The sequence below is a fragment of the Anser brachyrhynchus genome (genome assembly GCF_964034855.1).
Source record: "Anser brachyrhynchus genome assembly, chromosome: W".
Classification (NCBI taxonomy): domain Eukaryota; kingdom Metazoa; phylum Chordata; class Aves; order Anseriformes; family Anatidae; genus Anser; species Anser brachyrhynchus.
The window spans coordinates 1,656,395-1,682,229 of record NC_137704.1 but is presented as its reverse complement, the minus strand read 5'-3'; the positions used below and the strand labels follow the sequence as shown (position 1 = coordinate 1,682,229).

The following is a 25,835-nucleotide window of genomic DNA, read 5'->3' as shown; positions in this document are numbered from 1 at the left end:
TGAGCCTGAGGGAGCGAATATTACTCCTCGTGGATGCCTTGCATGAACAGAAGCAAACGCTGTGCATGGACAGAGGCAGGAATTTATTGTTTTGAGCATGGGTTGTGTTTATGCCAGAAGGAAGGTCTTAATGCTTTGGCTGGATGGCAAACCACATTTATAGAGGCAATCTCCAGAGACGCACATTGAGCTAGTGGTCACATCCCCTACCAGGATGATAAGGACAGATAATAGGATAAAACTGAGCATAGTAGGCTTTGTGCAGTCTGAGCACATTTGGCTCCTTCATCTCAAGTGACTGAGAAACTTTGTCACCCAGAACAGCACAATCAATACTTATGCATACAAAGAGCATACCTGTGACCAGTCAGAGAGAAGCCATTCATTGGGACGGTCCTCATTTTTGCAGGCTTGTTGGGTAACTGGCTTTGGCATGGAGCAGAAAGTTTCTGGCAGCTCTAACAAGCTTCCATCTGCCAGGCGCTGCTTGCAAAGCATATCTTGCTTCTGGACACCACCTCCACATGTCTGTGAACACTGTGGGAGATGAGAGTCAGTCAGCTTGCATCACACTTGCACCATGGCAAATGAGGGCAAAAATTACTTGTGAATTTGGGTAGAAATCAATGTCTAGTTTCAGCCAAGAAGAAAATATAACAACAACAAAAACAACAACAAAAAACAGAGATGTCACAGCAGACTTTAAAAAATGAAAATATTTTGGGAAGTAGAAGCAACATATTTTGTTTGTTTTCAGAAATTTATACAAAAGACATGGAAGCAACAACTTAAAATTACAGTACGGAGGTTGAAAAGCTGTCCTTTCCTATACCCCACAACTGGAAAATGAGGCACTTGCACATGATTTGGATGATTTAGGTTTAAGTGTCTGCCTGAGCTTTGTGCTACTGGCAGTGTCAGACAGTATGGAAAAGTCTTCACCAGCAGAAACTAATTCAAGATCTTCATTTACAGGATAGTATTATGCATATTAGATAACAGTAGCTATGATGTAAATATTTATCCAAATTCAGCTTATTAAAAAAGAGTTTGTATTAGTGAGAAAAATGGTGGAAATTTGAGTGTGGTAAATAAGAATTTCTCCAGTTGATTGCTTTGCCTTTTCTTCCTTTTGTAATTTTCATATTTCTCTTTTCTGAGATGCATGAGGTCTACTCCTACTGCATTTCAAAACTTAACTGTTCAGTCTTGAATTCCTGTCCTTCAAGACTTCTTGCAGTATGGCATTCCACTGATTTTTAACTCATGTGAAAGCTGTATAACAGCTGCAACCTGCTGTTGGCCTCAACAATTGGTTTATAAGGTTAGTATAATAACCCATTAAATAACCTTCAGTATTTATGGCTGTCATGACAGCAGTGTGTGCTCTTTCCAAAAGGTAAGGAGGAAGGTTTATTTGAGTGTCCTGGTTCCAGTTAGGACAGTTAATTTTCCTCCTAGTAGCTGGTAGGGTGCTATGTTTTGGATTAGGATGAGAAGAGCGCTGATAACATGCTGATGTTTTAATTGTTGCAGAGCAGTGCTTACACCAAGCCAAGGACTTTTCAGCTTCTTGCTCTGTCCTGCCAGCGAGCAGGCTAGGGGTGCAGCAGGAGCTGGGAGGGGACAGACCCAGGACAGCTGACCCAAACTGTCCAAAGGGGTATTCCATACCATCTGACGTCATGCTAAACAATATATAGGGGTGGCTGGCCGGGGTGGGGGGGCCGGCTGCTCGGGGATAGGCTGGGCATCGGTCAGTGGGTGGTGAGCAATTGCATTGTGCATCACTTGTTTCATACACATTATTATTATTAATACTATTATCATTATTACCATTATTATTATTGTTATTATTATTTTACTGTCTTAATAAACTGTCTTTATCTCAACTCACAGGCTTCACTTTCCCGTTTCTCTCCCCCATCCCAGAGAGGGAGGGGGGAGGGCGAGCGAATGGCTGTGTGGTGCTTAGCTGTCAGCCGGGTTAAACCACAACAGTCCTTTTGGCGCCCAACGTGGGGCACGAAGGGTTGAGATATCGACAGATTTGACCAGAGTGTGTTAAACTAAAATTGGTATAAGTATTGGACCTGCTTAATAGTTGCTAGTCACGATGTTGATTGCCTTAATCTCCAGTCTGCTGTGCCTGTTTTCCAAATTGAGTTTTATAGCACGTTACTTTCTGTATGTGCTCCCTGTTGCACTGTTTATCCTTTCCGGGCCCTGGTTTAAGATTGTTATGGTACTGTGCGGTGTAACAATGGCTTATGAAATGATGAGATTTCTGGTCACGACTCTAACCTGGTATTTGTACTCAGCACTGTCGTCGACTCTATACTTTGGAAACCATATCTCGGAAACTATTAGCAATTACACCTATTGCCTGTTTTCGTTAGGGAGCCAATCTGTGAAGGGGACAGGGGAAGACATGTTTCCCTACCTGTTCACTCTCCCTTTCTCCTTCACCACCCTCTTATCCTCCGAGCTAGTTACGGTGGTTCTCCGAGATGTTGAATATCCTTGGGATACTCAGACCAGCATGTTCTTGTTGTTATGTCTCCTGAATGCGCTTCAGGTTTTGTTTAAGGTTAAACAACTACTTAGGAATCTCATCCGGAGATCTGTCTTGAGGCGGGATAGTTGTGAGTGGCAGGGAGTGTGGGAGGATATGGGCAGGTTTCTAGAGCAGTGGTCACCTCCAGTGTTTTGGACATTCACCCCTGAACAACTGCAAAATCCTAAAAAGCTGGCAGAATGCTTGAAAAAAAGGTGTCATGACTCTGGCAGTTCCAAAGTGACACAAATCACTGTAGCGTGCTCGGGTCTGGCTTGTGCCTATCGAGCTGCAATTGATGCTACTATCAACCTAGCGACAGCTCCTGCAGCCGCTCCAGCTCCAGCTCCTGCAGCAGCTCCGGCTCCAGCTCCTGCAGCCGCTCCGGCTCCAGCTCCTACAGCCGCTCCGGCTCCAGCTCCTGCAGCCGCTCCAGCTCCAGCTCCTGCAGCCGCTCCAGCTCCTGCAGCCGCTCCAGCTCCAGCTCCTGCAGCAGCTCCAGCTCCTGCAGCTGCTCCCACTCCTGTGGCTGGGTCAGAGAAATGAGCTGTAGCAGTGCAAGTTGACCCCGCAGAGGGTATTCCAACCCCTGTGGCAGACCCTGTGGCTGGGTCAGAGAAACGAGCTGTAGCAGTGCAAGTTGACCCCGCAGAGGGTATTCCAACCGCTGTGGCAGACCCTGTGGCTGGGTCAGAGAAACGAGCTGTAGCAGTGCAAGTTGCCCCTGTAGACAAGGTGAAAAAATGGTATAGAGACTCAGGTCGTTTAGAACGCAGACAGTCTTCTGCTAGGTCTGGGCATAGTGAAGACGAGGCTGGGCCATCAAAGGTGCAGGAGGATGAAGATGAGGATGTCGAAAAATCAACAGTAACTACCCGAACCCTATACCAGCGTGAGCTACGAGATATGCGAAAAGATTTTGGTCGCTGTATAGGTGAGCAGCTTGTCACCTGGCTGCTCCGGTGCTGGGACACCGGAGCCAATTGTGTGGAATTAGGGAATTCTCTCCCCCATCCCAGAGAGGGAGGGGGGAGGGTGAGCGAACGGCTGTGTGGTGTTTAGCTGCCAGCCGGGTTAAACCACAACAAACTGGCTGATTAATATCCAGACAGCCCACCTCCCCTCTCTCTTTAATGTAAATATTCCTCTCTGTATCTATTTTCTACCCATGCAGGGCAGGAAATTTTGAACAAACAGATGCAGTCTCCTGAATTATTTTTAAATTTTTTTTTTTTTTTTGGGAAGCTTGGTGTCTCTGCCCTGTTTCTGAGATCTTTTTGTGGTGGCTGATAGGTGGCTCCCAATTCTTCTGCGTAGTCCAGACAGTTCAATTCCATTTCTCTCTTCACCTAGTAAAGGAGAAGGGTGATGTTGTGTTATGCTGAAATTACCAGGAATTGCTTATAGTTTGCAACAAGGAATTATGTCTGAGAAGTAGTAAACCACATGACGAAATATTAAAATATATACTAAGGCAGTTAAAAAGAAAATTATTTATAAAATCTTGGAGACATGAAAGGCCCTTCTCTCTTAGAGAGAGATATGCATAAATTTTAATGTGAGCCTCATTTTTTAGGATATACATTTTTCTTGAAAGATAGAATGGAAGTGCAGACTTGAACACTGTAAAGAAAGATGTATTTATGTTCTGTTTGGTTTGCTCTCTAATGAGTAAAAATAGTTTTTGTCCCAATTAGAATGTTATGAAGCTCAAAAGCTTCCAAAAAATTAAGCAAGTAAAACAATACTTTAGTTTTCAGCAAAAGAAAACATTTATCAGCCTTTCATTTGAGAACAATTCATTCCTGAGGAGAGAGTAAATCAAGAAAAATATGATTAAAAGTATTATTTCAAGATTGCCTAAGGACTGCAGTCATATACCAGAGCCAAAATGAGTTAGGCACTGTATAAACACAACAAAAGCATGTTCCCGCTGTCAGTCAAACAAATCCCAGGAAGTCTCTCATCATGACCAGATAAAAGAGTAAGACAAAACAGATCTTTTCTTGCTTCTTGCCCTTCAGTCACTCACACAGATTTGTTTTATGAAAAATAACTCGCTACTCAGTGTCAAATGCTATCGACAAATGCCAGAGAAAGCCAAACACAGTAACAAGATTCCTCCTTGTCTGCAGGAACACTTTTCTAGTATACTGTATTACTGCACCAGAGCTGTGCCTGCACCTGTCCTTCACCCCTGGAACCATTTCACTGGTCTGGGATCTCTGCTGACTTTTCTCCAGTGGAACCTTCCAGCTCCCACATTATTCGAAGAAAGGGGGTAGACCAATGGCAGCAAAGTTCACTTGGATTTACAGACAATATGAAGCAATAATTCTGAGAGGAATTATTTTTACACACATTTAGACACATCTTATTTAGACACATCCCATCTGAATAATGTGCTTGCTGTCTCTGTGTTCAGAAAGGTCTCACAACTCTGTTACAACACAGAACTGTGCTTGTGTCACAGGCAGGAGAGATGTGCCATAGTTTCACCTCACCCACCCATGCATGCAAAGTGTTTGCACTGTGTCTCCTGACATTCCTGCCTCCCACAGCTCCTGAGCAGAGCCAGTTCCTATATCCCCCAGCACCCCTTTAGAGGGGATCTAGGGCTTTGTGAGAGTACTGACTTAAAGAGATGCATCTCCCCACATTGCTACCTAATTATGCCTGGCTCAAAAATTAGCTTAAGGAAACATAGGGCAAGACTGATACTAAAGAAGACAATCCATACACCTAATTCTGCCATTTACTCATTCCTGTTTTTTTGTTTTGTTTTGTTTTGTTTTGTTGTTGTTATTGTCTTTTTTTTTTTCCTTTTTTTTCTTTTTTTTTTTTTTTTCTGCTTTTCACATATACTGGCATAAGTATTTGAGCACTTGCACAGTGAGCCAGAGTGCAAAATTAATCTAGGCTAAACCTAATTACACTTCAGGTTGGCTTTAACCAGGATGATTGTGTGACTGCACAGCACCTCTGGAGATTCAAGGGAATGGGTGCTACAAATAAGGGCAAGAAAGAGCTCCCCACAGCAGCTATTGACTCCTCTGGTAGAAGTGCTGGCAAATGCCGTCCTAAACTGCTGGTGGTACTGTGGCCTTGGCTTCTTCTACTGCAGTCATCATTTTGATCTCTTCTGCTCATACAAAAATCTGCAAACAATAATTAACAGAAAGGATTGATGGTCCCCACTGAAAGCAGAGAGGGAAAGCCAACCATCTCTCTGCCTCAGCACATGCTTATGAGCATCCACGCACATGCATATACTGCACAGGATTCAGGCAAAAACACCAATTTCATTGTTTGGGAGTCAGGGAGGCTGGTCCTTTCTCAAACTTGTGGAAAGAAGTTTCCACTTGTGGAAAGAAGTAAGTATCACTTACTCAGTAATAAAACAAAGAAGGACAAAGATTTATTAATGGATGTCTCCTATTTGAGGTCTGCAGAGTCGATATTTATAGTGGCTTGTAAAAATGAAAGCTTATATCCATATTCCTCCAGAAACACTATTGAAAACACGATGAACATCCTAATGGATTTAGCTAAGGAATAGAACTGTTTAAAAATAAATAGCCTTGAATCTGCAAAGAGTTATTTAAAAAAATTGCTTGGAGTGTTACAACACTGATAATTATCCTGTGTTTATCTGCCAGGAACACTGGGTCTTTTAAAGGCATTTAATTCAGAGAATCCTCCCTTAACAAGCATAAAGAGCCTTAGAAAAGAAAATGCTGTGCATTGCAATTTTGTTTGTTTGTTTCTTTGCTTAAAATTATTTTGAGAGAGTGCTTGGAAAAGCATGATGAACTTCATAGATTAAATCAAAGAAATGGCTTCAAATGGTGCCACGTGGGGTGCAGATGTTTCCCTCCACTGCCTGCGAAGCTTTACAGGCACCTTCCTGCATGGCCCTCTGTCTCTCCACAGGTGGGAACACCTCTCAGGGTCTCAGGGTGATGTGGAGACCTCTGTAAGGTCTGTAGGTTTGTCTTCCAAGAAGCCTCCTGCAGGATTTGGGCTGCTGGGTACTCCCTCCTGAAACAATGTGCAGCCATGCTGGCTACCCCCTGACTTGGCAGCCCTGCTGTGTGGCTGGGGCTCGCCTCCAGATGAAGTCTCAGCTACCAACATCCCATCCAGATGGTCTCTTCCCTTGCACATCCCAGGAGTCAACCAGTGGTAATAATGACAAAGTGCAATGCACTGGCCTGTTGATGCAGGTTTTCACATAGAGGCCATCCACAGGAAACCTGTGTGAGACAGAACTGCCAGGCCTGGCTTTGCTACAGGGTGGACCTCTTATGTACACAGGTTGGTGGTGCAAAGAAGGAAGACAGACATCTTTAAAAAATGAGAGGATGGAAATTAATTTTAGTGGATTAATTTATTTTTTCTTGCACTATACTGTTCTCAACAGAGGCAGATGACTACATGTAGAGAAGTGCATTGTTTATGTCATTTTCTCCTGGTAAAAGGGAGTCACAAGAACTATTCAGTGGCCACATAATGAGGAGCTGAATATACAGCTGTCCTTCCTGCAAAGTGTAGAGGACCTTAGTTAATCCACAGCAGTGAAATGCAGCACACATCCTCTGTCTCCACCTAGTCCAGAGAAGACAGCAGTTAACACAAGAGGTGCAACCTGGACAGTCTTATTTAATTCCTGATTCCTGTTAAAGCCTTTACACTTAATTGAGTGCCATCCTCCCTAAGATCTGTTTCATCTTTCAACAAGATTGAGAGCCTCTGTGCAGATATAAAAAATGCCTAAAACATTACTTTAGACAGGCAAAAATGTGTGTGATTACACTATTGAGGAAGACATTGAGTATCATATAATGAATGTCTCTTCTGGCTGTTCAAATAAAGTTGCAGAAAATTGCTTTCTGTAAGGACTATGGCCAATTATAGGCTTTTTAACTAGCACAGGCACATCTTATAGCATATGCTAACTTTATTATATTACGTGTTAGTAAAAAGCTATTTACCAATATAGCATTCATGTGTGGATACAGCCTAGCAACACTGAAAAGTACAACTAAGCAAATATGTGTATGTGAATATCAGTAGACAAATTAATGTTAAAGCATGAAATATAACTCAATTGTTTTAAACAAAGGACTAATGCCATAGGCTAGTTATCTAGTTTTGACAGAACATCAGGCTGGCATAAATTTTGGTTACTGGGAAGGCTGCCCAAATCCAGAGGTCTCCCATGAAGTATGGCTTCACAGATTTAACAGCTTCATTAGGTAAGTACATTAACATCTCCTTGGCTGTTAAGTCAAAGGCAGATTTTATAGATGGAGACTGGGAGTAATATGTAAGCACAGTGCCAACTGCTCATGGCTTTTTGATAACATGGAATGAATCCTTACACCCAGCAGAACTGAAGGTTTAAATAGACATTTTGCTTGCACCTCCACTGTACAGTGAATTTTCCCATTCCTCTCAACAGCCCAACAGTATAATTTCTTCCTTCTGCAGTATCATATCCAACATAAACACCTTTAAGTCTTTTGAATTGTGTATTTTCATTTGCAACCAGATGGCAGCAAATAAACTTATTTCAGGTAGCCTACCAAAGACAGAAAGCCTTGTACAGATCCATTGAGTAGACTGAAATTTTCAATATTAGTGTAAAAAGGCATGCATTTCGTGAAGTACCTCACACTTATTTGTGACTTTGAAGGATGAGGAGTGTTTCTTGCCCTAAACTAAATTCTTATTTGAGAATGGAAGGAATACCCATCATGCTCCAGAGATCCTCTCCTCCCTGATTGTTGTAGCTTTGTGTTCCTAGAAACCTAGAAATTCACTACTAACTGGAATCCACTGACTCCAGCTGACGATCACATTACAGATCTTTTTGTTTGGAACCTATGGTCAGCCATTAAAAGTTTTCAGTAATCTTGCATTAGAAATAGCAATGGCCATTATTTGCCTCTGAAAATCCTGATTCATTTTCATTAAGGAGCAAAAAGCCACACTTTTTCATTTTTTAATAGCTCATTAGAATGATTAATGAATCCTCTTAATAGGCTAACTCAAAACAATCTACTGATCATGCATGACTATTTTAATAATCATAAAATGAGATTAACTCACACATTCTTACCTCTTGCCATTCTGTAGGATACCAGGAGGGTGGGCAGTCAAAGCGATTACAGGCTTGCACGAGGGATGGCTTAGGTTTATGGCACAATTCATCTGCCAAGATCACGGTCTCGTTAGTTTCTCTTGATAATAGGTGAGAACAGACGACATCTCGTGTCTGCAATCCAACCCCACAGGTAAGACTGCAGGTGCTCCATTTCCCAATCTCCCATCTGTGAAGGGGTCAGGAGAGAAAACCTTAAGCACAATATGAAGTAGCCTTAATCCTTCTCTTTTCAAAATGACGGAGTGAAGAAGCAGTAAATGAAAGGGATTTCTCCTTTTCTGACCAAAGTGACCCTTCTTGTAGCTGAAGGATGAGGTTAAGAAGAGTATTAACTGTTCGTCTGCATTTTTGGTTTTTGTTAGAAGCTCTTGGGCTTCAGGTCTCTTGGACTCCTGCGATATCATAAGAACAAGTTTTGTGTTCTACATTAAAAGTTTTTGATGGGCAGGAGCCTAGATAATGTATTTCAAGACTGAATGGACTTCATTAGCTGGTTCTTTTCTGTCTTTAACCAAAAGAAAAAAAGCTAGTAACAATATTCATCAGAGGAATACATCGATGAATTCCTGAGTAGGAATTTCTTCCAGAAAATCCGGGGGAGTTTCTGGGGTTCCTGGCAGGCTTTTTCTTGTTGTTGAGTAGGGTGTGCTATGGCCTTGAAAGATGTAACAGGAGAGCAGAAAGACCCTCTTTACTGTCTGGGTAAACAACTACTACTGACCCAACCTTTCTCTGTGCTAGCTGTGTAAATTCTGAATCAACAGGATTTTTCATGGCTCATTTTCAGTGTTTATCACATGAAAACCAGATTTCTGGTGTTTGTCAGTACCGAAAACACCCTCTAATTCCGTCAGCGATACACAGAAAATTGCTTAAAATGTCAAGTCTCACTCTTGTACTCTACTAGAAGGCAATTCAGAGATATACAGAAACACATATACAAAGAAGTCTTGTATTCAGAGTGAGAATATAAGAGAATAGTCTTCCCATCCACTTCAGACAAAACACTAGACTGACATGAGCATACTCCTACATCCAAAACGAAAGTACAAAAGCCAGATACTGACACTTTTTCTAATCCTGAAGAATAGCTTTCTTGCCTGCATGATGTTACTGAAACTGATTGTCAGGGGAGTAAATTAAACATTCAGGACAAGGAAAGCTCAGACAACCTGCCCTTGTAGAAAGCAAAGCCAGGCAGAAACTAAAAGGAGTGATGATGATGAAAGACACCCTCTGGCTCCAACAGGACCGAGGGAGACAATGAAGGAAAGTTATGAAACATGTCAGCAACAAGAAGCAGAATTTATGAAGGAGCTATGGGGAAAAACTCTGATAGTTTAGGATTAGCAGTCAATGGAAACGGCTCAGCATGTTTAAAATGCACCATGTTAGTAAACATTTTATGGAAAAAAAACCATCATCCTACTCTCACAGAACTATTCTAACTTCTCTTTTTATTTTATAAAGTTGTGCTGTGTATTTGTTCCCTCTCTCTCAATAATATCCATAAACAAATTTAAAAGATTGTAGGTAAGAAATATATTTTCCTCAGTAGATAATAATGCAAAGGCCAAAAACGCCACTCTGCTCCCCTTCTGTGCCCCATCTGCTGATTACTTTGATTTTATAGTAGGACAGGATTTGCCCTGAGCATCACTGTATGCAATATTAATGACACTCTAGTTTGCTTTTAGACAACAGCCTTGGTAGTGAAATCTACCTCCTCTTCCCTAAATGCCACAGCTCTATTCTGCATTTTGCCATTAACAACCAGAAAAATGTGTTTAACCCTTTCTAAAAATCAATACACCCTGCATAGTGAGGAAGAAGTTGTTATGGCCACTTTCCAGTCTGTAATACACTGAAGGCCACTTAAGTCTGATACTGGGAGCTATTTAGCAGTGGAATAGGAGTGACATCTGGCAGCCAGCTAAACTAATCTGGAGTATGTTCTCCATATGAATGATCTTGGGGGATAGGTCTTCCCAGATTTTCCCATAAAATTGTCAGTCAGAATTAATGTGGATATCAGCTACCTTTCAGTTTTTGGCACGATCTAAACTGAGATGTTTGAGTAGGTGCTGAAAAGAAGGCATTTTCTTATTTCAGAATCTATTTTCATACATGGTTAGTTGCTAAAGTTGCTTTTATTCAAGTGATGGTAATAGCTGTTGCCTCCAGCAACTCATTGTTTGTTATTGGTATAAGAGCACAATGTTTCTGTTGGCAGTTCACATCTCAGTGGCCAGCAGGCCACATAAACTCTTTGGAGATCTTGGCTTCTGCAGAAGAGGGTGACTGTTTCTTCTTCCAGAAAGAAATGTTGCATTTCAATAAAGAGAAAGGATTTTTTTTCCTAATGTTTGAATTTTCTGTTGCAGGTTGCATCTGTTGCCCTACCCATAATATAATTTTATTCACAATTCCTTCCAGCTGCTCTAAATAGGAGAGTTCTCAGAGGTGCTCAGGAAATATGAGGTCAAATTCTCTCTTACCCTTGTGTTTTCATTGACTTTTTGGGCTTTCATAGATACAAAGCAAAGAATGTAGAATAGAGTAGGGATATGCAAAGTAGAGTAGGGATATGCAAGTAACCAAAATCACAGATGATATAGATGATTGGCAGAATTTCACAGTCCTACACAAATAGAGAGAGATCAGTGATAACCTTATTGAATAGAATCACAGGACTGTAGGATTATTTTATAATAGCTAAAGGTGATTGCACCACTTTGTAAAATAGGTAGGAGAGTACTACTACAAGTAGTTTATAACCTATCTTTCTTCTGTTGGAGATAGTAATTCTTTTTATTTTTAATTTTTTTTAGTATTGTCTTGCTGCAGTAATACAGTTTTATCCTTACTGTAGAGTGTTATGAAATGTGAGCTCAAATAATCCGTTTCTTATTTCATATGGTCTTTATTTGCACATTCCTCTGTCTTTTTATTTATTTATTTATATTTTTGATGATTTGGCCACACCGAACTGACTTTTCCAATTAGTATGACTTGCAAAAAATAATAAAAAAATAAATTTAAAGGAGAAGAATGGCATGATATCCTGCATGCAACTGATAATGCCAGAATTAAAATTCAAGTAGGATAATCTTACACTTAAAAAGGTAAATTAGGTAGTTACAGGATCAAGCTAAGGAAAGCTCACACAATTGGGTTTGGCATCTTTGTACGCTGACTGTGGTTGTTGTTATGGGGTAGACTTTAGGAAAAATTTGCATTCTTGCTAGTTTATAGTCCAGCTGAAGTCATTGGTTTGGTACTTCCTGTAGTGCTTACCAAAGCCCATTGAAGAGATTGCATGGGTTTGTTCTGGAATATTCTTTTGATCCCTCCTTCTTTCTCCACCACTAGTGCCCAAACCTATATGAATATGTAGCAACAGAGAAGCAGTAGCTTTTTAGCCTTTTTCACAGCAGAACTTTGGCATATCTGTTCCCCCAAGCCCCTGGCTTGTCCTAGCTCTAGGTCTATGATTTCATCACTTTTCTGTTTCCATCTCCTAAATGCCTAAATAGCAGTTATGTATTTAAGCACAACCTAGTCTTTAAAATATTTCAATTGTTGTATTTCATTAAAAAAACAAACAACGGCGTTCAAAAGGTAAAAGGAAAGTGTAGTGAGCAGAGGATGGTCTTAAAACTCAGATTATTTCAGGTATCATCACAAATTCAAAACACTAAACTGATCATAGAAACTTGGCACTTTCCAGATGAACCATCTCCTGCTTCTTGCAGACTGTTGCGATGCCTCAGTATTTTTTAATTTTTATTTTTTATTTTTACTTTTTAGAATTGGTGATTTGGACACATACATTTGTCTGAATGAACTAGTGAACCTGATTTGATTGCTCAAAGCAGTGGTTTTCCTTTATTTATTAATTTTTATACACAATGTTATGCGTGTGGTCTAAAACTCAACAGAAGACCGTGAAAAGCCAGACCAACCTGAGCACTAAATTTCTTGCACCTCCAGTAACTATAAAATAACAAAAGTGAATTAATAATGGTCATATTTTAGGAAAAGATAATACCCAGCTAGGAAATATCAGTCAGTTCATATTATGAATTATAATTATAATCTGTAATATGTTATTAAATAGTGATTTTATCAATAACTATTGTAATTTTTATAGGTCAAGGAGTAACTAATTTTCTGGAACATACTTATTGAGTGAGTCAGGCTTCTCTGGGCAGTGCTTATGCATGTGCTTAATTTCAGGTAAACATGCACTTTCCACAATTCATCATGCTCAGTATCTTTTAAAACATGAGCATTTGCAGATCCTTTAAATTAAAGAAAGAGAACAATTGCAAAGCTCCAAATTGCCAAAAAAGGGGCCAATGATCTGAAAATCTATATTTATATCACAACACAATTACTCTTTGCCATTACTGTAAAAATATTAGAGGTGCTTTTAAAAAATAGCTAATAATGCCATTTTCTTATAAAGAACATTCTTTCAACATACTTAACAGAAATCTTGCCTGCAAATGATAAATTCAACTTTAACACGCTATACTTCAAGGAGTTTCAAGTTTTGTGAGGGCTCACATATTCAATAGAACATAGCCTGGACACTTGAACCCAATGTCAAGCTGTTTAAAGGGAAAACAAAAAAGCCCCTAACACTTAACATGAGCGTGAGCTTCTAAATAGTTCTATCCAACTAATTTTATTTATAAATGAACTTTCCCTCTTTCTTGTGACAAGACAAAAAGTAGCAATGCTATATCGTGGCTAAGCATTTCGGGTGAAGAACCGAGGGACTGCGTGAACAGAACCCTTCTCCTGGCTCTTCACCGGACTCCAGAGGTGACTGAGACCAGCACTGCTGAGACACAGGCTAGCCTGTGAGTTTGTGAATAGCCCCTTTGAGTACAATGAGAACACTCAAGTGCTGGGCTTCATGCTCTTCTCCCACATTTCCCAACTTCAGATTTGCAAAGGCGTAACAATACTTTCTTTTCTCTTGGGTTTCATCCATGCTGTCTGCTTAGTCTGTAGTTTTGCAGCAGGGATGATCTCTTTCTCTGTCTTTATCTACTGCCTAGCACAATGGGACTCCCAGCTAGACAGGAGCCTCTAGGCATTAGTGTGTTGCAAATAACAACAGGGACAATAATGTACTGTTGCCTCAGTTTTGAAACTTCCTTCTCTTTTCTACAGAAACTGGACCCCACATAATAATTCTGCTAGCTACCTAGACCAGAAAATGACACCAGTTATTAACCAGCTACTCATGGCAGGAGAGGCTGCTAGAATCAGAGCAGCTGCCCCTGTGGAGCCATTACCTTTCAGAACAAAACACTCTTGCACCCCCATAGTCAGCCTGGAAAAAGTAAACGATGTAGGCAGAACTTAAAAAAAAAATATATAAGCTTGAACCAAAGCATCCCTGTGGAGAGAATGGCTTTGGATCAGTCCCTGTATGCATGGTATATATGGTAAAAACAAAGCATACTAAGCTGTTAGGTGTTATAAGTGAAGGACATTTTCTAGAGATACACAATGTTCGTCCTGACAGAATCCCTTTAAGCACTGCCAAGAAAATTGAATACTGCACAGGAGAAGTAAATACCCTTCTACACAAAGACCTCACAAACTAGTTCTAAAAAAATGAAATTGTTGTCATTTTTATGCGGTTAAACCATATGAAAGTGATACAAAAGAACTCTTCTTTTTTTTTTTTTTTTTCTTTCTAAAATAAACATTCATCAGTGTGGAGAGAAGTTTGCCTGGAAGCATCTTACTTAACATCTGACACCTGCCTGCATAGAAACATTACTCAGTGCACAAGGGAGTGGTGGCAGCTGTGTATATGCACATGCAATGGACTAAATCACATACTACATTAATATTGGCTGCCTCCTGTCCTCAGCCTGTGCATCCTGCATGGGATGCTGCATAGTGAGAAGAAGTCTAATGGGAGCACATACTTCTCCCTTTCTTTTCTGTTATTGATCTGGAGCTGTGTTTGTGGCACATCTTCCTATTTTATTAGTGAGAAAAGCTTTCATGAGAATTCTTTAGCAGATTTTTCTTGGGTTGAGTAAGTATCTTCAGTGTCAGGTCTTAAATACCATTCAGAATGTGATCTTCAACTTTGGGCAGCAGAGAGAATTAGTGTTAATCCTGGATGGGAAGCATTGTTTCCTGTGAGGCTACAGGACTAAGATGAGGACTCCAAGGTGAGTTCCTGGCTTTATAATCGAACTAGTTTCAAAGAAAGGGGCATAAAAAGTAATGATTTAAATACAACTAATTTTCCATTCAGCTGTTAAATTATTCACTGTAAAATCAGACTCCTTTGAAGTGAAGTGTGAGAGCTAAGAATGGATGGTAAAACATTGAGTCGTGTCTCTAGGAAGTAATCTCCCTACTTCCATAACTCAGTCTGTGTTAGAGATTAGAGATAACATTAGAAATACACGAAAAGTATGCATATATCTCAGAGGAAAAGTGAGATGTAACTAATATTTGAAAAAGTTGATACTTTATTAAGAAATAAAACTTAAAAGGTAAAGTTATTTGTAATTAAGAGTAGCAACAGAGAAATAAGTCATACTTAGTTGTTGTCCAGTGCTAGTCCGACAAAATTTTACAGCCTAATTTTCAGTATTTCTAATGTGACAAGGGAGCAGAACTGCTCTGTGCAACAGGCAGGGTAAGATTCAGGGGGCTGCTGTGCACAAGGAAGAGTAAGGATCTTTTCTTCAAAAAACATCTTCCTTGCAAGTGAAGGTAATCCATTAAAAGAGAAGCCTATGCAGCCAACACATGCATGCAGATCAAAGGCTCAGTGAGAGTGTTCTGGGAGATGACAGAAGTGGCCTGCATTCACTCTCTAGGCTTATTGGTATCAGTGAATATTGCAGTTCATTATAGCTGAAAGTGGCAGAGAGCCAATATTTATATAACAGAGCCAAATGGAGGAAAATACAGGAGGAACTCAGAGGTCAAAGAAGAACAGAGGGTAAATGGAATATGCAACAACTCTACAAATGGCAATTTTGGTTGCTGGAGTAACTTTCTGACATACTTCAAGCAATATATGGTTCCTTACAGCAAATAACTCTTGCTGCTCCTTGAACTGAAGGCAGAGTTCATCAACCATTAGATCAGGTCAGAAAAGAGGGTTTGTGTTTTTATGCCAACATTTTGAACAGTCAGAGGTTGTCCAGTGGGTCTTTCGAGGGACTACAGCAGATGCAGAATGCATATGGGGCAACATGAATGGCAACTTCAGGTAAGTGAATCTGTTTGGCAGAGAACTGTTTTGAGAGATTAGCAGGCATACTGAATACAGAAATGTATCTCACAGAAGAATTTTACATTGTGTGATAATTGAGACACTGAGATAAATGGTAGCAATGGCTGTGTTTGATATAGGTGCACAGACCAGATTAGGCATGATAAACAAATGAGTTGTTTTTTGGCTCAAGTTTAGACTTGGGCTAATGCTCAAAGCATCAACTTCTTACGAGGATGTTGTTCAGTGCTTCATGTGTAATACACTGAAACTAAGTCTTCTGTAACCCCTTTCAAAGATGAATATAGTAAACAGTTGTGAAGCAGAGTATGTAGTGTAAAGGTGGAAATCTAGTTAAGAGGTAATACAGGAAGGTTTGAGGAATAAGACAGAAAGTGCACAAATTGTACTTGTAATGGCAGATGGCAGGCCATGAATGAGGACTGCAGGGTGGAACACGTATTTTGGAAACTACAGTGGAGCAGGATAATATCCCTTGCCCTAAACCTACACCAAAGTAATGCAAAAACACAAGAACCACTAATTTGTCAAATATATTGTGCCTACCAGTTTATGAAGTCCTCTCGCACACTTCTCTGAAGAAGTAGAGGGAGAGTTTAAGTTCAAACCCCGCTACCCAGACCAGAGCTGCTTTATGTCCAAAGCTCCCTGTCTCTGTTCACACTGGTGCACTCCATGCTTGGCTCTGTCTTGTAAGCCAACACCTTTTCATAGGCCTAAGTTTATGCCATATGGAAAATGTTAAAAAACAGCTGTTCTTGAAGAAGAAATCAACAAGCTTGCAGATACCAGAAGACAAAGAAAGAAAAAGCTCAGCAGGTGAGAAGGATGGGCAATGAACTGATCATTTGTAATCTGTACAATATCTAAAATGAAGCATTTTAGAAATGAGATTGTTGGAAATACATGTAAATGGCTTGGAAAGAATATACAAGAAACCTGACTTGCCTATCTGTAAGATCAACATTCATGAACATGTGGTTTTGTTCCACTGAGCAATAGGACTCTCCTCAAGTCCAAAGATTCCTTTCCTGAAATGATCAGTCCAGGAAAGAAGAGAAGGAGATGTCATCACTAGACTGAATGGACAAAGAAAGCAGATTCATGAATGAGGCAGTGTTCAGACAACAGTGAGTGGGCTTAAGTAATTCTCTAACAAGTCCAAGTTTTGTGAGCAGTACTGCCACAGAAACAGCAGATAACATGAGCTTCTTGCTGACCTGGCTGGCAGTATTACAGGGATAATATTTTTGTTAGGATGAACTGTTCTTGAACTATTCTAGCAGTGCAAAAGGTACAAACAGGCTGTCTTTCAAAATCAGGCATGCATCTCTCTCTCTCTCTCTCTCAGCAGGAGAAGAGGAGAATGTATGTATATACTTATGGTACTGTGGCTGTGTTGTGGTTTAACCCGGCTGGCAGCTAAACACCACACAGCCGTTCGCTCCCCCTCCCCCCTCCCTCTCTGGGATGGGGGAGAGAAACGGGAAAGTGAAGCCTGTGAGTTGAGATAAAGACAGTTTATTAAGACAGGAATATAATAATAACAATAATAATAATAGTGATAATGATAATAGTATTACTAATAATAATGTGTAAGAAACAAGTGATACACAATGCAATTGCTCACCACCTGCTGACCGATGCCCAGCCTATCCCCAAGCAGCCGGCGCCCCCACCCCGGCCAGCCACCCCTATATATTGTTTAGCATGACATCAGATGGTATGGAATACCCCTTTGGACAGTTTGGGTCAGCTGTCCTGGGTCTGTCCCCTCCCAGCTCCTGCTGCACCCCTAGCCTGCCCGCTGGCAGGACAGAGCGAGAAGCTGAAAAGTCCTTGGCCTGGTGTAAACACTGCTCTGCAACAATTAAAACATCAGCATGTTATCAGCGCTCTTCTCATCCTAATCCAAAACATAGCACCCTACCAGCTACTAGGAGGAAAAATTAACTCTGTCCTAACTGGAACCAGGACAGGCTGAACTTGAGAGATTCCCAATGCCTGCTTATGTTTGAATGTTTTTTCTTTGCAGTTCTTTTTGCAACACCCAATTTTTGCAACAGTCAGGCAATGCAAGAATCTTGTTCCAAGGGCACATCCAGACCCAATATTGTTTCTTTAACTTCCCCTTTGAGACCCTGATGCTTGTACTGATAATCTATTTAGTAACTTACTCATTTTTCTGCAATAAAAAAATGGAGTTCCTCATGCAGAGTGAGAATGTTCTAAACTCATTTGACAACGAAATGAAACAGACATAATTAAGTTTTTAGATTCATGGGAGAATCTACCAAGATTTGAGTCTAACCCAAAAATACATGAAAGGAAAGGTTATGGTTATATTTAAAATGATGGTGTCAGAGAGGTTACTACGTATAAAATCAAATTTCTAATAAAACACTTTGTATCTCGACTCAAATAGCTGTAACAGTACTGATCTGTGGGCACAATGCAGGGTCTATAGAATGGCAGTTTAATACACTTCTCCCCTAACTTTCTCTGAATGAGAAACTGTTTCTTAGATCTTGGAGAAAATCTTAGCTTTAGACAGTACAGTCCGCTTCCTTGTGGGAAGAGGAATAAACTTGTCTGACATATAAGAACAACTTTGTTTAGATCAGGAGCTGTGACAGTGTGACTACTATAAATGGTTGTAGCAGGTTGTAGTGGGGTGGGGGTCTGTACATTCTCTTATGCAACAAGTGATAGAACAAGAGGAAATAGCCTCAAGTTGCACCAGGGGAGGTTTAAGTTGGGTATTAGGAAAAATTTCTTCTCTGAAAGGGTTGTGCGGCGTTGGAACAGGCTGCCCAGTGAAGTAGTTGACTCACCATCCCTGGAGGTCTTCAGAAGATTTGTAGATGTAGAGCTTAAGGACATGGTCTCATGGTAGACTTGGCAGTGCTAGGTTAATGGTTGGACTTAATGATCTTAGATGTCTTTTCCAACCTAAATGATTCCATGATTCTATGATTCTCATTAAATTAAAAACAAAAACGAATCCTCTGTCCAATATAGTTAAAACAATACAAATCTGTGGATAAGCTGGGTAGTAATTAAATACATTGTCATTCACCTCTCTATAAGTGCTTCAAATTGTTCCCAGGGCTGTGAATGAGTAAGCTCTACAAACAGTTGGTGACATTGTGAAATAAGTCAGCTTAGCTACATTTCTAATGAGTAATTGCACACCACAAACTCCTCTGTCAGTGAGATTTTGAATGCTTAACAATGTTAGCAGAGAGACTAGGAAGTTATCAGGAATGGATCACTTAATTGAAGATGGAAATTTTAATGGTCAGAAATAGAACAGCTTACTCTGCTACTGCAGATATGACAGACCTACTCGGCAGATTCAGCACACTTTGTTTAATCAGTCTCACTCCTTCTATAGGTAGTTAATTCACTCCAAATCAAACTGTAAATGAAAACACCTCCTCAATTTATTTCAAGTATGAATCTTTACTTATGTGTAAGTATTGTACAGAATTGTACAGTACATTTTCAGCAGTTAAGGCCACATTTTTATGCTTCTTTTATACACCTCATCTTCTCATCATTCAATATTTATTAGTTAAAAAGTATTGGGCATTCCTTTTAAACTGATACAATAAGTTACTTCAACAGTACTGTAAATGGAAGATATAATGGTTGTTTTCTTTTCCTCCTTTTTTAAAAGAAAGCGATGATGCATAGTAAAACAATCCATTTATAAGCCCCTGTAGCTAATCTCACAGGATAATGCTACTGAGAAGAAATTAATCCTGCCACAAAACTTTTGACCTATCACTGAATTTGGCTCAAGAACAAAGGCATGCTCTTTATCATTATTCTTGGGAAAACTTTCTCTCTAGAGTGAAATCCTGCCATTGAGGCAGTGAATTAATACTCTCAAGAAAATTAAGAATATATACAGAACAAGCTAAGAATTAGAAATTAATATCTGAAATGCAGAAGTAAGAGCATGTTTGTTCAAAATATTGAAAAAAAATCAAGTGGTAGCAAATATTAAGTTTTAGTTTATACACACATTTCCAGACCTAGCATCTAAGCATCCTAACCAGATGGATCCTGCTTGCCCCAGCTTCATGAAGAGCTTTCTGATTAGTTTGCCATCTTCACTGATGATCACACCTCTCCTACGTCCTGAAAACATATACTCCTGGTGATAAGATACAAGATGCATACCTTGGGGGGCAGGGATCCAGGCTACAGGCTTTCAGCAGCTGTGGAGGACGGCGGCTCATTATGCACAATGTTTCATCTGCAGTCTCCCTGGTTTGCTTGTTCAGGCAGGTCACCACAGCCTCCTGGACACCTGCACACAAAAATGCATGGTCACTGCCAGCTCCCGGTACCCAGAGGGGCATCCAAGGGCAGAGACAGCCCCGCAATTCCTTTTTTCTCCTCTGTTGGGAACAAGCCTTCAATTGTAACTCTTGTAATTTTCCTGTAACAGTCACACATTGCCTACTGCACCTTATATGTCTGGTTTCCCAGCTGACAGGGAGATGGTCTAATCAAAACTCTGCATGGGATGCTGGGCTTGTCCTTGCTCTCATTCTCACTGTGTGTCTCAACAGCATTGAGAAGTCTGTAGGTTCGTTCACTACTTACCTTGCCTGGGCAGAAAAATGTACAGTGCTCTCCAGTGATGCCTCCATTCATAGTATGTGCAGTCATGCTGTTTATTTGTCAGCCAGGCAGGTTAGGGTGTAAAGATAGCCTTGATGTTGGCACGCTATATTTTAAGAAACTAAGATTACTCTAAGTACAAAAGTAAAGCAAAACAAGGTCAAGTATCAGCTATTTTTCTATATCCAAACTAACACCTGCACTGGAGATGCAAAACTGCCAGGTGTGTCTGAGAACTGGTACAGAAGAGGGGTAGCTGTGAGGACTAAGAGAGAAGTTGGAAGATTGGATGATTAGGCTACAACTTGGAAAATGCTTGTTGATACCAAATTTGTCATGTACTCTTATGCACGCCAGTTACTCTGTCTCAGTTTTCCTGTAAAATAGGCATATCAAGATTTTTTGGATCACATGGTTAGAAAGATAGAAAATCAAGCATTGCAGCACTACATGTTATAGGAAAGACTACTTAGTGAAAGAAGTCTGCTGGATCTACTTCTTCCCCGGGGGTTGTGTGGATAGTTATTTGCCTAAATTCCCTAAAAATCTAATCCACAGTGGTTCAAGCAAGATAGAAGTATGCTCTTTACATTCATCCCAACCTCCTGAGTTGGGAAAAGGTTAGCTGAACTCACAATTGCATCATCTTTTCAAAATCAGCAATTAGTTTTCCAAAATATCTTACAATCTTTTGAAGATACCAGTGGGGGGAGGGGGGAAGAAGAAAAGTGGGAAGCTCAAACAGCTCCACGAGCAGTGTAACAGAATCATCAATGCTTTTTGCTATTTCTAACGCCAGAACACGTCATTAGGCAAACAATGACATCATATTGCTCTACAGGACCAAAGAACTGTAGCTCATCATAGGTTCTGCACTCCTGAAATCATTCGTAGATTCATTCCTCTTATTCTCAGTACAGGCTGAAGAGAGGTCCACAGCAAAGTGGCATGCTGAACAATTTATAGGTTTCTATGTGCTTGTGCAAGCCTATTCAGGACATGCCTGTGACCCTATCCCCAAGCATTATCCCTGCTGTACTCAGGTGCTGAAAAGAAGAAAGAAACTTGACATTTTGGGACATTTGGACATTTTTTCGACAACAAAATTACTGAAGACTCTTAAGTCAGCCAACATTGCTATGGGTTTCATTCTTCAGAAGATGGCCGCATACTTTCAAACAATTTTTCTATTCAAGTAATCTCCCCAAACACATTTATACATAAACAATATGTTCTCTGCCCTGTCTTGTTCAGTATGTTTCCAACCCAATTGTTTTTCTGTTGAGTATATTGCAAAACGAGGCATATGGACTCCCCCCTGGGACAGACTGCTCCTGTCTGCAGAACAGAAGCAGTTCTCTAACTGGTGGGAAATGGCACTGTGTTGAAATTATTGGTCTCTACTTTGCATTGATCACTTGAGCAGGCCTAAATAGCAAGACCAAACTGACGAACACAGGGGAAAAGGACCACTAGTCCTGAGGAAGGGAAATGTTGGAAAGTACTTCTCTTAACTGTGTGGAAAGAAACCACTGAGTTCTGCATACTGACAATTTCATTGTTTGATAGGGATAAGGCTAAACACATCTGTTATGTGCTTTTCAGATCAGAATTTTGTAAACTAGGTCTATTTCCACAGTTTCAATTTCTCCTCTCTGAAGTGTGTCACTAATGAGCTGTTGACCAATGATTATCAATTACCTCAGCGCTTTTGCATTGCCTGGTTCGGAGCTGACTATCCAACTCTGATTGACTGTGAGGTCTTGAATTCCGCCTCTCCTCCATTTCTCCATCCCAACCCAGATGATTTCATAGAATCATAGAATATCCAGAGTTGGAAGGCTTTATCAAGCTCATGGAGTCAAGCTCTGAAACTACTGCTCTTCAGCTTTTACTATACAACTGTCCCCAAACCCCACAGTGTGCTCATTAGGACCACATCAGGAGTTGAACTCGACCCTTGTGGATCCCTTACAACTCTGATTCTACGATTCTATTACCCATGCTTCCTCCTGTCACCTAAATTATCTCTGATTGTATTTCCAACAATTTTAGTCTATTCTACCAGCATTCTACTCTGCTCATTGTGATTACCATTCAGAAATTCTTGCAAATTTTTACCTTATAAAGATTTCAGTATGACTATTAATCCTGTCTGATGGCCTGGGTATTGAAGAAAAAGGCTCCTCCTGAGCTTAGCTAGTCCGTTGTTCCTAGATCTGGTAATGACAGAGATTGCTGGCTATAACAGTATGTGCCAATGACTAAAAAAAAATCTAGCTTGCTCTAGCAGCAAACAAATGTGCTCAAAATCACTTTTTTCAGCTTCTCCTTGATTCTCACATGGAATTCATTTCAGCATATTGATAACATCTATCCTCTGTTTTTGATAGGTCAATGAGGCGATTGGTTACAAACTTTAAATCAACAGAGGGATCACTGTACCTTTAGAGGATATAAAGAGCTACTGTCTGTCAGAAGCTCCACAGTATGGAGACCATTAAAAAAAGTGTATGAACTTCAAGAAATTTGCTTGTCAAATAAGTGAATTCTAAGCACTATTATGGACAATATTACCAGAACAAAAGCTGTTCTCTTTAAAATTGCTTTCTCTGAAAAAAAGAAATCAGTTCTGAGTGGGAAATTGCAATACAAAATGGTATAAGGGTGGGACATGAATCTAAGCAGTTTAAGTTAACTTTCAAAATACCATCAAATGAGATTTTCTATGTTTATATCTACCAGAATAGAATAATTGTTACATGATATTTGATGACAGCTCTGGGAAATGCAGCCACTAACAGCAGACTAAATGGCTAACTAATTCCTTCTGGTTGCTACTTCTAGGAGGTGAAAGGTTACTTCTGCATCTATCCAATTTCTTCTCTTGAGATTCCAAAACCAATAAAATTAGTTTGACCTGTCTTGCACCTATGGCTGCAAAAGTATCTGACTTAGCATCTGCTAATCTGCAAAATTTGGAGCTGACATCAGACAAAAAGAAATCTTGGCTAAAGGTTTTTGCTGACAATTATAAAGCAAAATGTCTCTGTCATTTCAGTCTATGTTGGAAAAATATGCACATAATCACTGTATTTAGAGAAATGACTTCATTTCAACAGGACATTTCTAGAAGATATTAAGGTTTCAGTATTCACAGCGCAAATGTGACAAATCATTAGTGCTCACTAGTAGACTCAATATGTGACAGATACTCCTGTAAAGTCAGTGTTCATCACCACTTAGCATACATTAGTGTCAGATTTTTTATGTAGGAATCAAAGCAATAGAGGCAATGATATGACAACTCTTTGTGAACTGCTCTAAACACTGACTACCATCAGCAAGATAATAGTAAGCTTAGAAACCTCTTGCATTATTTTCCATTAATTATTACTGTTGTTTATAAGTTTGCAACATATTACTGGTAAATCTGTGTAGATCAAACTCTTAAGCATTCATGAGTTATTGAGTGGTTTCCAGTCCTAGTGTATTCATTCTGTATTTATGTATATGTAGCCTGAAACTTCTCATGTAAAAAGAGAGCACCTAACAAAATCAAGATTTAATTTAAAAATAATGGAGAGAGCTTATTTTTCAGAACTAGCTAGACAAAATGATGGGAAAAATGAATATCAGAGCACATTAGTATTCCCTAACATGTGGATCCTGTGACCTTGATTAACACTGAGAAGCTCCAAGCATCAAGTCTGCTAGCTTCAGGCAATTACACCATTAGTACTTTTTTACCATATGTTTTCTTAGCAGTGAGATCAGAACTAGTGGCACTTAGTGGTAGGAGTTACAGAACCAGCTGAGCCCTTAGAATATCAATAATCAAATGCATCTGCTATGGGAGGACCATTTGTTTCCACGTCTATATTTGCACAGCACAAGTCAAGAGATAAAAACTAAAAATGACATATGATTCTTGCCTGTATCACAAAATCACTTCAGCAATTTTTGTGTGAGTGCAATCTGAATGATCTGCAGATACATGGAAACAGTAATACATGAAACATTGATCATTCTTGGTGACAGCCAGAACATGGAGCCTCAAAGTCCTGTGTAAAACATGTCATGCACTTGGGCATTTTACAGTTTTCATCCAAGCCTTTTCAAATAGATGCATCAAAGGAACAAGTCCATGGGTGTTCTCACTGAAAAGCATGCACTTAAAGAGGGAAAGCACATGCAACACAGAAACATTTTGCACTTACCTCCTCCACAGGACTCTGAGCACTCTGTATAGCCCTCATATCGCCAGTCATAGAGCTCATCAAATTCCTGCAAGCTGCCATAGAGCAGGTCGGTTTCCTCTGGGGTATATTCAGTTGCCTCTCCACTGCAAGGGCCACTGTAACAGGCTCTCTGAGACACAGGTTTTAGACCTTCACATTCATCAATGGGCAAGTCAGCGACAGACTGAGAGAAAGACAGGAGCACCTGACATTTCACAAGCCGCACCTGGCTGCCCACTCCACAGGTGACACTACAGGAGGACCAAGCCTCAGGAATAAACCTGTGAGGGAAAGAGCGAGCACAAGGTGAGCAATGTCCATAAACAACCAGGCAAGCAAAAGTAGCATAGGCCAGTCCAAGCCAAAGTCCGTTTAATGAAAAATACATGCTTCACCTTATCACCATGCTATAATGAAATACACATAAAAACCATGATGTAGGAGTTGAGCTGGCAACTCACCAGCAACAGTAGAAAGGCTCTCAAGAACTTTTGGAGTATCTCATCTCCAGATAGGAAGACAAATGCTGAGAGCACCTATGCTTATCCTAAAAGCTCTCAATGTAAGGAGTCCTGGAAACTCCTGATGTGCACCACAATCCCACTACTTTTTTCTAGGATTCAACCTAAAGCACCTTTGCCTTAGGTGATAACACAGCTATGTCATTAAAACTTACTAAATAGGCTGTTATATACTACGTACAGTGTTCTGAGGAAAATAATGTCAACCATTGAACCTGTGCTGCAGAAACTGTCTTTAAAACTTAATTCAAAACCATGAAAAGATAAAAGCCCACCATCTTTTTAGCTTTTTACTATTATTATTATTTTTCCTAGTGCATTTCATTTCCGTTCTCATTATTAAAAGAGTGTTCTATTTCTATTCTGGATTTTTCTGACTGTTACTCTTGTCTCTCTGATTAGGAACCCTTACATACTC

General features: G+C 40.0%; 1 protein-coding gene across 3 annotated transcripts; it reads right to left on the bottom strand.

Moving 5' to 3' along the window:
* Positions 1-204: 204 nt before the first annotated feature.
* LOC308184668 (ADAMTS-like protein 1) lies at positions 205-25,343 on the bottom strand. Of its 3 annotated transcripts, none has more exons than XM_080571972.1 (4): positions 24,876-25,341; positions 20,209-20,338; positions 8,682-8,892; positions 205-537 (listed from the first exon to the last, which is right to left on the bottom strand). In XM_080571972.1, the coding sequence occupies exons 1-4, from the start codon at positions 25,282-25,284 to the stop codon at positions 337-339; spliced, it is 951 nt and encodes a 316-aa protein (XP_080428098.1). In that variant the 5' UTR covers positions 25,285-25,341; the 3' UTR covers positions 205-336. The 3 variants fall into 3 exon arrangements, with proteins under 3 accessions (XP_080428098.1, XP_080428097.1, XP_080428099.1); XM_080571971.1 differs by lacking the exon at positions 205-537 and adding an exon at positions 1,725-3,906 and having other exon boundaries at positions 24,876-25,343; XM_080571973.1 differs by lacking the exon at positions 205-537 and adding an exon at positions 6,956-7,165.
* Between the last annotated feature and the right edge of the window lie 492 nt (positions 25,344-25,835).

Excerpts from the sequence above, each read along its gene's own strand:
- LOC308184668 (XM_080571971.1), bottom strand. The coding sequence starts at position 25,284 with ATGTATTTTTCATTAAACGGACTTTGGCTTGGACTGGCCTATGCTACT. Across the intron at positions 20,339-24,875 it reads CTCAGAGTCCTGTGGAGGAG|GTGTCCAGGAGGCTGTGGTG; the intron begins GTAAGTGCAAAA and ends TTTTGTGTGCAG. Across the intron at positions 3,907-8,681 it reads ATCCTACAGAATGGCAAGAG|GTGAAGAGAGAAATGGAATT; the intron begins GTAAGAATGTGT and ends CTCCTTTACTAG.